Source organism: Microcaecilia unicolor, chromosome 8 (genome assembly GCF_901765095.1).
Source record: "Microcaecilia unicolor chromosome 8, aMicUni1.1, whole genome shotgun sequence".
Taxonomy (NCBI): Eukaryota; Metazoa; Chordata; class Amphibia; order Gymnophiona; family Siphonopidae; genus Microcaecilia; species Microcaecilia unicolor.
In genome coordinates, this window is record NC_044038.1 from 131,256,934 (window position 1) to 131,269,439 (window position 12,506).

At 41.0% G+C, this 12,506-nt stretch overlaps 1 protein-coding gene across 1 annotated transcript in view; it reads right to left on the bottom strand.

Annotated features, from left to right (window-relative positions):
* Positions 1 to 12,506, bottom strand: part of LOC115476820 (proton-coupled amino acid transporter 1-like) — a 147,265-nt gene that overhangs the window by 33,993 nt on the left and 100,766 nt on the right. The window contains exon 8 of the mRNA XM_030213395.1: positions 3,051 to 3,217. Coding sequence (XP_030069255.1) covers positions 3,051 to 3,217 — 167 coding nt within the window. The remainder of the gene's footprint in view (positions 1 to 3,050; positions 3,218 to 12,506) is intronic.

Genomic DNA, 12,506 nt, shown 5'->3' on the forward strand with positions numbered 1-12,506 from the left:
TGTCCAAAGTAATTAATATACAATCAGTGTCATAACGTACATCCTTTAATATGTTAATATGTGAAGAATTCCTTACATAGGAGGGGAGTTTTGGTATGAAAGGGTGAAAACACTTGTTAGAATAGACCCAATACCGGACACAATCCCCTAGATTCTATATAGTGCGATTTACATTGCATGCGCAAATCCGGTTGTATTTTGGATTTGCATGCACAAGTTAATTATTGAACAAATGAATCAGTGCTGAGAATTGACATTTAACAAGCAATTATTGACACTAATTGGCATTAATTTGAATTTACATGCACATAACTGTCTAAGTGTATTCTGCAAAGTAGTAACGTAAATTCTAAGGCATATAATTGAGAAAGGGGCATGGCCATGTGCGTAGAATGGGCGGGTCGTGAGCATTTCTAAAAACTATGTGCATTGTTATAGAATGCACTCGGTCCACATTTAATTTAGGCGTAGGCATTTACACCAAGTTTTACTTGGCATAACCGCTCGTGACTAAATTTAGTCGTGTAGATGGGCGCTAGGCATATTCTGGAAACTGCAGCTAACTTTTGGTGTAGTTTATAGAATATGCCTAGGTGTATTTTGTTTTGGTGCTGATTTTTAAGACGCCATATATAGAATCTAGCCCATTAGGTCTGCCTGGGAGAGAGATGACGTACTTGAGGATTTTAGGGAATCTATAAATAATGTGATAATGTTTTTAAGTTTTGTTTTTTATTATGTATGTTTGATTTGTATATCGCCTAGTTTTTTAAAAGTAAATAAATAGAATAATTAATGGGATTCACTGGATGTTCAACCTGTAAAAAATCATATTTTGCAATCTGTGCATGCTAAATGCTTGGTATTTATTTATGTATGTTTTTGAGGGCTGAGAATGGGTGTGGATTGGGAAATCAGCTAGTGCACTAACATTACCGCCACATTAACTAATTAGCATATCCATAAAGCAGGAGTCCTTAGTGCCTCCTAAAGAAGAGGCAGTAAGTGCTCCTGCATTAATTTTTTTTTAATTTATTTTTGTTACATTTGTACCCCACGCTTTCCCACTCATGGCAGGCTCAATGCGGCTTACATGGGGCAATGGAGGCTTAAGTCACTTGCCCAGAGTCACAAGGAGCTGCCTGTGCCTGAAGTGGGAATGGAACTCAGTTCCTCAGTTCCCCAGGACCAAAGTCCACCACCCTAACCACTAGGCCACTCCTCCACTCATACATACTAAGCTAATAAATGTTTTGTACTTTTTTGCGATCTTGCAGGTATATGTGATCTGGATTGGCCACTGTTGGAAACAGGATGCTGGGCTTGATGGACCTTTGGTCTTTCCCAGTATGGCAATACTTATGTACTTAGCGCATGGCCATAAATACAACAAATAGAATAAAGCCCTTATGGCAGCTGTACTAAAAATGGGCATAGCACACGGAAAGGTTATTATCATTATTTGTAGCATTTGTAACCCACATTTTCCCACCTATTTGCAGGCTTAATGTGGCTTACATTATTCCGTAATGGTGATTACCAGTTCCGGAAAAGAGAAATACATAGTTAAGAATAGAGGAGATAGAATGAATTAGGTATTCAGGTAAGGACAGATTCATATTATAATAAGATATGAAGGTATTGGATTGAACTTCATACATAAGAAAATTAGTTTGAACAGTCAGGCATACTAAACTTCAAATCATAATAAATTTCATATGAACAATTAGAAATAAAGAGTTACGTTTTGTGTATTCCTAGTGTACATATTGTTAATTGACATTTAGGATGAATTATTGTGGTATGCTTTCTTGAATAAATTTGTTTTCAGTAGTTTACAAAAATTTATTATGTCGTAAGTAGTTTTGATGAATTTTGGTAATTCATTCCAGATTTGCATACTTATATAGGAGAAACTAGATGCATATGTTAATTTATATTTCAGTCCATTACAGTTGGGATAGTGAAGATTCAGGAACGTACGTGATGTATTAGTGGACTCGTTGGTAGGTCTATGAGTCCTGACATATACCCCGGGGCTTCGCCGTGAATTATCTTATGAACTAAGGTGCAGATCTTGAAAGCAATGCGTTCTCTTAATGGAAGCCAGTGTAGTTTTTCTCTTAAGGGTCTGGCATTTTCATATTTCATTTTGCCAAATATGAGTCTGGCAGCCATGTTTTGTGCAGTTTGAAGTTTTCTAATTATTTGTTCCTTACAACTGGCATAGATAGTGTTGCAGTAATCTAATTGGCTAAGTACCAATGATTGTACCAGTCTGCAGAATGTTTCTCTTGGGAAGAAAGGTTTTATTCTTTTAAGTTTCCACATTGAATAAAACATTTTCTTTGTTGTATTTTTCACATGGTTTTCTAGTGTGAGGTTACGATCGATTGTAACTCCTAGAATTTTCATATTCTCTGAGATAGGAAGGATGAAATTTGGGGTATTTAAGATAGTGGGTTTGTGCTTGTTGTATTGTGATGAGATGATGAGACATTGTGTTTTATCTGCATTGAGTTTTAGTTGAAAAGCATCTGCCCATGAGTTCATAATATGGAAGCTATAGTTGATTTCTTTAGTGATTTCTGTAAGGTCATGTTTAAATGGGATATAGATTGTGACATCATCTGCATAAATAAAAGGATTAAGTCCTTGGTTGGATAGTGTTTTGGCTAATGGTGTCATCAACAAATTGAAAAGGGTTGGTGAAAGCGGTGATCCTTGAGGAACTCCACATTCTGGTTTCCAAGGTGGTGATATAGTTGAATTTGATATTACTTGGTATGTTCTTGCCATTAAGAAGCCTTTGATCAGCATAAGGTTCAGCATAAGGTCACGCTAAGCACATTTACTAGCGCAGCTTAGAAAAAGGGCCTCATTTATTTAAAAGCTTTTATATCCTGTCTATCTATGCACGAGGGTTATAATATTCAAGCTATGAATTCATTCTGAATCTGCAAACGCTGTAGATTTCCAAAGCTTCAGAGCAAGTACTGCAGGTATGCACTTTGCCTGTCCATCCTCTGAACTCAGGGACCAAAACTCACCAGCAGTTGGGCAAGCTGAGAGTAATGCTGGACATTACTTTGTCCCTGAATCGTAGATAGCCCAGAGTTCCCAGGCTGACATATAGAACTGTCACCAGAAACATTCCAAAGTAAAGCACAGGTCGGAACTGATGAGGGCGCTGCATTTTATTTTCCAATGGCAGGACCTATGAAACAAACAGAAAGCATTTAGAAAACAAATACGTTTTAGAATACTGATGTAAGATCAGTTTTGCACATGCTATTTATTTTTAGTGCTTTCTTTTTTTCTCAAAAAAACATTGCTTATTGTTATTTATTCATTCATGCCCTACCTATCTCAGGCAGGCCAAAGCAAGCTTATATGTTCATTTGGTCCGGATGGCTATGCATACATAATTCCCCACTCATCAGATTTGCATTTCATTAGTCACCATTCTAAATTCAAGCTTAATGCATTTTACATTCAGGGTATACCATAGTTCCCTGCTTCAGGGGGCTTGGAATATAACATGGTAATATTCTATCAGAGGCCTAAATATGTCACAAGTATGTGTAATCATTACAATAATTTTAAAGTACACACACATTTACACCTGCTATTTAGAAAGAGGAGCTACCTATGGTTTAGACCAGTGGGCTGGGAAATGAAAAGGCCTAAGTTCAAATATTATGTTATAAGTTATGTTATGTAAATAACATGTGTTATAGCCCACCAACTACCTTATCAGTTCAAGGCGGGTCACAAATACTAAAGAAACAAGATCCAGGTTATCTGGGAATTACAATAACAAAATCCAAAGTCTAAATAAACATATACTCTCCAAACTCTTAACAATTTAAGACTTTGCCTGTTGAAATATCAAAGTTTTCAAATTCGTCCCAAATGGTATATAACGTTGACAGCATCATAAGGATAAAGCAAGTAAGTTCCATATTGAAGCCATTTGATAGCAAAGTGATGAGAAGAACTAATGGATTTTAATGTAGGAAACAGTAGGAAATTGCAAGAAGAATTGATTTTGTATATGAGATCTATGAAGAAAAGTTACTAGATACTACATATTAAGGAGCTGCACCTGATAATATTTCAAATGCCATTATGCTCACCTTGAATTGAATACGTTCTTTAATTGGCAACCAATGTGATTTCAAGTAGTATTCTTTCACTGAGACATAACGAGACAATCCATAAATCAACCTAACTGCTATATTTTGCATAATCTGCAGTCGGTCAATAAGTTTTCCTACACAACTAATTAAAACCAAATTACATAAGTACATAAGTATTGCCATACTGGGACCAAAGGTCCATCAAGCCCAGCATCCTGTTTCCAACAGTGGCCAATCAAGGTCACAAATACCTGGCAAGATCCCAAAAAAGTACAAAACATTTTATACTCCTTATCCCAGAAATAGTGGATTTTCCCAAATCCATTTAATAATGGTCTATGGACTTTTTCTTTCGGAAGCCGTCCAAACCTTTTTAAAATTCCGCTAAGCTAACCGCCTTTACCACATTCTCTGGCAACGAATTCCAGAGTTTAATTACATGTTGAGTGAAGGAAAATTTTCTCAGATTCGTTTTAAATTTACTACATTGTAGCTTCATCGCATGCCTCCTAGTCCTGGTATTTTTGGAAAGCGTAAACAGATGCTTCACATCTACCCATTCAACTCCACATTATTTTATAGACCTCTATCATATCTCCCCTCAGTCGCCTTTTCTCCAAGCGGAAGAGCCCTAGCCGCTTCAGCCTTTCCTCATAGGGAAGTCGTCCTATCTCCTTTATCATTTTCATTGCCCTTCTCTGCACCTTTTCTAATGCTACTATATCTTTTTTGAGATGCGGCGACCAGAATTGAATACAATATTCGAGGTGTGGTCGCACCATGGAGCGATACAAAGGCATTATAATATCCTCATTTTTGTTTTCTATGCCTGTCCTAATAATACGTAACATTCTATTTCCTTTTTTAGCCGCAGCAGCACACTGAGCAGAAGGTTTCAACGTATCATCAACGACGACACCTAAATCCCTTTTTTGATCTGTGACTCCTAACGTGGAACCTTGCATGACATAGCTATAATTCGGGTTCCTCTTTCCCACATGCATCACTTTGCACTTGCTCACATTAAACGTCATCTGTCATTTCGACGCCCAGTCTCCCAGTCTCTTAAGGTCTGCTTGTAATTTTTCACAATCCTCCCGTGATTTAACCACTTTGAATAACTTTGTGTCATCAGCAAATTTAATTACTTTACAAGTTACTTCCATCTCTAAGTCATTTATAAATATGTTAAAAAGCAGCAGTCCCAGCACAGAGCCCTGGGGAACCCCACTAACTACCCTTCTCCATTGAGAATACTGACCATTTAACCCTACTCTCTGTTTTCTATCTTTTAACCAGTTTTTAATCCACAATAGAACACTACCTCCTATCCCATGACTCTCCAATTTCCTCTGAAGTCTTTCATGAGGTACTTTGTCAAACGCCTTCTGAAAATCCAGATACAAACTATCAACCAGCTCACCTTTATCCACATGTTTGTTCACCCGTTCAAAGAAATGTAGTAGATTGGTGAGGCAAGATTTCCCTTCACTAAATCCATGTTGACTTTCTCTCATTAATCCATGCTTTTGAATATACTCTGTAATTTTGTTCTTAATAGTCTCTACCATTTTGCCCGGCACCGACGTCAGACTCACCGGCCTATAATTTCCCGGATCTCCTCTGGAACCTTTTTTAAAAATCGGCATTACATTGGCTACCCTCCAATCTTCCAGTACCATGCTCGATTTTAAGGATAAATTACATATTACTAACAATAGCTCCGCAAGCTCATTTTTCAGTTCTATCAGTACTCTGGGATGAATACCATCCGGTCCAGGAGATTTGCTACTCTTCAGTTTGCAGAACTGCTCCATTACATCCTCCAGGTTTACAGAGAATTCATTAAGTTTCTCCAACTCGTTAGCTTTGAATATCATTTCTGGCACCGGTATCCCACCCAAATCTTCCTCGGTGAAGACAGAAGCAAAGAATTCATTTAATCTGTCCGCTATGGCTTTGTCTTCCCTGATCACACCTTTTAGTCCATGGTCATCTAGCGGTCTGACCGATTCTTTTGCCGGCTTCCTGCTTTTAATATACCTAAAAACATTTTTTACTATGTGTTTTTGCCTCCAACACAATCTTTTTTTCAAAGTCCCTCTTAGCCTTCCTTATCATCGCTTTGCATTTGACTTGACATTCCTTATGCTGTTTCTTATTTTTAATTATTTTTATTAATAAACATCACATGCCATGATACAGAAAGATCATCACTCTTAGTATCCTCTATTCATAGCAATATATCAAAAAGCATATAATACAATTCTTTTTCTCCCCCCTTTTTATTCAACCCCCCTTCCCCCCAAACAAGAAAACTCAACAGATTAATGCCATATCACTGCAGCATATTCTTAACCTACTACGAAAACAACACATCTTTAACTTGAATCAGTCTTCATATGTTTAAGCATAAAGCACACATCCCCCTCTCCCTCCTCCCCCCTCTACCCTCCCCCTCCCTCCCATCTCCTTACCCACCCTCCTCCCTCCCACGTAAGAATATTCTACCATGTCTTTCTTTCATATAACAAGCTATAATGTGAGTGAGTTCACTAGTAAGCTGCGGGCTCTGCCCGATAGGGCCTGCACGTACGGCTCCCAAATCTCCCAGAACCGTTGTTTACTCCTAGGGCTACGGTGCACCCCACGTGCCTCCAGAAGCACCAGGGTATGAAGCAAATTCCTCCACTGCCAGAAAGAGGGCCCAATATCCTGAGTCCAAAATTGTAGAATACATTGCTTTCCTATAATTATTGCCTTATACAGGAATATGCCCTCTGTGTGCCTCAGATTTAACCTGCTCCCCCTTGGGCCCAAGATTAAATTTTTAGGTGACAATCTAATTGTCTTATGAATTAATGTCTCACAGAATTCCATAATATTATCCCAGAATTTCTTAATGTCTGGACATTCCCATAGCATATGATATAATGATGCTCTCTGGAAGTTACACTTGCTGCAATGTGGTGCTTGAATTCTACCAGCGTAGTAGGCCTGTACAGGGGAGAAGTATGCTCTCATAATGATTCTGAATTGGATCTCCCTATGTCGTGCACTAGTCATTTTATGTACTATCTCCTTCAAAAACTGGGCTATATCTCCACTTCTAATCTCCACCCTCATATCTGCAGACCACCTCCGGGCAATCTCCTCATATCCATGGTGCGGGGAAATCATTTGCAACTGTTTATAAAGTGTCGACACCGAGGTCTGTTCTCTACCCTGAGGTAGAAATAGATTCACCATTATTTCATACATCCCTCTCTCGCATCCAGCAGTATTTAACTGCTTAATATAGCTATGTAATTGATAGTAATCATACCAGGTCACATTCTCTGCTCCCACTATATTCTCTAAAGCCTCTCTAGATATAATCTTCCCCGAATCCTGCATAACATCCGCCACCAATACTATCCCTTCCCGTGCCCAATTTCTGAACCTCGGTTGTATATTCCCAGAATCAAAGGCACTGTTCCCCACCAGAGGAAGCAGATCCGTACAGTGTGGATTCTTATTTAACCCCTTTAGTATATACTGCCATACGCGTCGCATTGGATTTAATAAAATATGCTGTCTCCATCCCTTAGGTAACCACTTGCCCTGAACATGTAACATATAATAGGGGTGATAAGGCTCAAACAATACACACTCCGTACTCCACACTGTATGTTCCTCACTGTCTAATATCCAATCCGCTAGGTGTCTAGCCAAACAAGCCCAATTATATTGTTTGATGTCGGGCATCCCAAGGCCTCCTTCTTTCCTACTCCCATACATATATTCCATTTTAACTTTGGCCTTCTTTCCACCCCAGCAGAATCTGGTCACCATTCTCCTAAGTTTCTTTAAATCCTTGGTCTGTAATAAGATCGGCAGTTGTCTTAAGACATACAGCCATCTCGGAAACAGCATCATGGCGAACAAACCAACTCGACCACTCAATGGTAAAGGCAACCCCTCCCATAGAGCCAATTGATTCCTTGTATAGTTTAATAACTCATCAACATTTTTTCTATATAATCTTCTCAAATCTTCCGTCAGCGCAATGCCCAGGTACTTAAACTCCTGATCCACCCATTTCAGTGGAAATGGTCCCTTCCACGTCTTCCTTACTATGTTGCTAGTGGGTAATCCTTCAGATTTTTGAAAATTTAGAATAAAGCCCGAGAAGGCCCCATATTCTTCAAATACTTCCATCAATACCGGCAACGATCTCTCCGGTCTTGCCAGATGAACCAAAATGTCATCGGCAAATGCCGATACTTTAAATTCTCGAGGTCCCAGTTTAATCCCCTCTATCTCCACATTTCCTAGAATTTCCCTAATCAGGGGATCCAGGGTGATGGCAAAGAGCAGGGGGGACAGAGGGCAGCCCTGTCTGGTTCCCCGATTTATTTGGAAGCATCGAGAGTATGTGACATTTACCAACACTCTCGCTGCCGGATTCTTGTACAATATGGATATCGCTTGTGTAAAATATCCTTCAAATCCATATGCCTTCAGCGATGCAAATAGGAACTCCCACTCAACCCGATCGAACGCCTTTTCGGCGTCAAAGCTGATCAAGAGGGAGTCCCCTCCCTCCCTTCGCACTCTCTCCATCGTGGCCAATATCAGCCTGATATTCTTCCCACTCTGTCTCACCGGCACAAACCCCACCTGCGGGGACGCCACTATATGTGTCAGCACTTTTGCCAGCCTAGAGGCCAATATCTGAGCCAATAATTTAGCTTCATAGCTAATGAGTGATATAGGCCTATATGAGTCTGGTAAGGTCGAATCTCTCCCTGGTTTCAGGAAAACCATAATATCCGCTAAACACAAAGATTGCGGTAGCTCCCCTAATTCAACTGACCTATTAAAGGCATCAGCCAGAGGTTTCCCTATATCCTGCATTAAGATTTTATACAGTTCTGCCCTAAATCCATCTGGCCCCGCAGCTTTATGTAATGCACTACCTCTGATTTCGCCCAGGACCTCTTCTACTTCTATCGGCTTGTTTAACTCTTCCTGCTGCTGCGCTGTTATCTTCGTCAAATTAACATTCTCAAGATAGATATCTGGATCTAAGTCATCTATCTCATTCTTAGTATATAGCTTAGCATAATAGTCGTGTAATACATCTTGTATCTCTGCATCAGTATGTACCAGTCCCCCAGCCTGCGTCCTGATCGCGAGCACTCTCTGCTGTCCCTTCACTCTTCTCACTAGACCCGCCATCAGCCTCCCAGGCTTATTACCAAACCTATACAATTGATATCTATAATATTCAGCCGATTTATTAGCACGCTGATGTAATAGCTCATTCAGAGATGCCTGCGTGGCTAATAACTGCTCACGGAGGTGGTCTGCAGACTGTTGTCCATAAGCCCTCTTCAACCGTACCAAGCGATCCCCTAATCTGATAATCTCCTTATCTCTTCGTCTCTTCTTCCTAGTAGTATAAGCTATTATCTCTCCTCTTAAAACAGCCTTCCCAGCTTCCCAAAACAATATCGGGGTATGCATATGAGATGCATTATTTGTGAAGTTTGATCTCGAAATTTGATATATATAGCCGCATGATCTGATATAATCGTAGGATCAATATCAGCCTCCGATATATATGTAAAGCTCTCTTCATCTATCAATAGGTAATCAATTCTCGATTGAGTGTGATGGGCTCTTGAGTAGTTTGTATAATCTTTAGTGTTTGGATGCAATACTCTCCACACATCAACCACTCCCAATGCTTCACACAACAGTTTTATGCCTTTATCCGCCCCCACTACCGATCCCGCTGTCCCGTGTGATCTATCCAGAATGGGATCCGCAACCACGTTAAAGTGCCCCACTATTATCTGCTGTTGGATATTAAATTGCTGTATCTTACTGATAAGTGTATGGTAAAATTGCTTACAGTACACATTGGGGGCATAGATATTACTAATGAGACATGTATTACCATTCACCTTTACCTGTGCCAGTATATACCTCCCTCCAGGATCTGCACACACCTGTCCCACCTCCATCTGCAGCGATTTATGGAATAAAATAACAACGCCCGCTTTTTTCCCCACTGCCGGGGCCTCCAATATGGTCCCCACCCACCAGGTTCTCAACTTCTCATGCTCCTGCGTTGATAAATGTGTCTCTTGAAGGAACGCTACATCCGCCCTTTTCTTTTTAAGACTATGAAGTATTTTCTTTCTTTTTATGGGGAGGATATTCCCCCCACATTCCAGGAGTACACTTTAAGGCCCATCAGCCCACATCATCTCTCACGTGCAGCAGCTCACATATTTCATCTAATGGTAAGCAGGCATGGTGTCCCAGCAGCACCACCCCTACTATTCTATCTCGCAGCCACTCAACATTCCACTCACTCACATATCTCCTTCTAACCTTTATTGCTAATCGTTTCCCTGCTTCCCAAACCCTATCCTCCCCCTCCCCCCATACGTACCCTGCCTATTCCCCATTCCACTATCCTTCCCCCCCCCCGTCCCTCCTGTTCCCAGAACCAGTCACGCTGTAACACCTGCACTCACCCTACAACATACCTCATATCCCCCCTTTCCCTTTCCCAGCATCCCAAACATGCATACGCTTATGTGTCATATCTCTAGTATCAGTTCTTAGCTGTCTCACACTCCCACTCCTGTGTAGATCCTCCGGTAGTCAGTTTTATGTAGTTCTTGTAAAGCAATAACCTGCAGGCTTCTGGCTTCCACTTCAGACCTAGTGGTCTCAATGCAATCCAGTCAGATTTGCCACTCTGACAGCATCTGATGCCAAAGGGCGCAGAGAAGATCCGAGTACACCTGGGATACTGTCTTATATACATTCCCAGATTATATCATCCCAATCTGCCATGAGTCCAACATCTAATTGCTCAGTCCTTAAATTCGCAACATCACTCTCCACATCTGCTCTCCACTGTAAAATCTGTATTTTAACCTCCAGCGTCCTCTATTGAGTCCCTGTACCATCCTGCAAGCTTCCTCCACTTCATTTAGGCTCTGATGTCCCTCCATGTTGTTGAATGTATTCTTTGGCTGCCTCCACCCGATCAAAAAAATGAGTTGTGCCATTTATGGTGAGTCTGAGCTTGGCATGGTAGAGGAGTGCAAATTTTATCTTCTTGTTATATAGCTCCGTACATCATGGCGCGAAGGATTTCCTCTTCATTTGCACCTGATGAGAATAGTCTTGAAAACAGAGAATTTTTCTCCCTTGATAGATAAGCGATTGTCCACCTCGGAGCGCATCCAATATATATTGCTTATGCCTGAAGTTAAGAGTCTTTAAGATCACCACTCTTGGCCTGTTCCCTGGCTGCCGCGTAGGCCCCACCCGGTGGGCCTGCTCCACGCAAAATTGTTGTAATTTATCCTCTATTTGTAAAGTCTTTGGCAACCATTCTTCCAAAAAATTAGGCAAATCCCTATTCAAGAGTGACTCCGGGAGTCCAATCAGGCGCAGGTTATTTCACCTGCTTCGATTCTCTAAATCATCCAGTTTTACCTCCAGATCCTGCACTCTCTTCTCCAGTTTCTTATTTAGCTCCTTCTGCGCCTCCACGCTCCCCTCCACCTCCGATATGCGCTGCAGTCCTTCATCCAACTCTAAGCTCATGTTATCAATGCGTTCATGAGCCTCCTCCATACAATCAAAAAGTTGCTTGAGCTTCTTGTCCAGCGCTGCCTCCACCACTGCAGTTACCTCGGCGGTAATTTCTGCTAGCCACGCGGAGCCCACAGCAAGCTCCATGTTCACGCAGGTCGGCCATCTTGGTATCGGCCGGCTTGGACTTGTCTTTCTCCCTGCGCACTGTTTTCGCTGCCATGCCGTACCTCTGCACCGTCTCGCCGATCACAAAGCGATTCCCGCTTCTTCAGCACGCTAGGCAGCTCCGTTTCTCTCCTCGGGTCTGTCAAATTTGCTGGTTTTTGGGTGAATGTGCGCGGAGCCTAGCTACCCAGCATCAGCCCTGCACCATGGCGTCACGTGAGCTGCCTGCTGTTTCTTATTATTTTCAGTTGGTTCCTTCTTCCATTTTCTGAAGGATTTTCTTTTAGCTCTAATAGCTTCCTTCACCTCACTTTTTAACCACGCCAGCTGTCGTTTGGTCTTCTGTCCTCCTTTTTTAATACGCGGAATATATTTGGCCTGGGCTTCTAGGGTGGTGTTTTTGAACAGCATCCACGCTTGATGTAAATTTTTGACCCTCACAGCCACTCCTCTAAGTTTTTTTTCATCGTTCTTCTTATTTTATCATAGTCTCCTTTTTTAAAGTTAAAAACTAACGAATTTGATTTCCTATGTATACTTACTTCAAAGCTAATATCAAATCCGATCATATTATGATCACTGTTATCA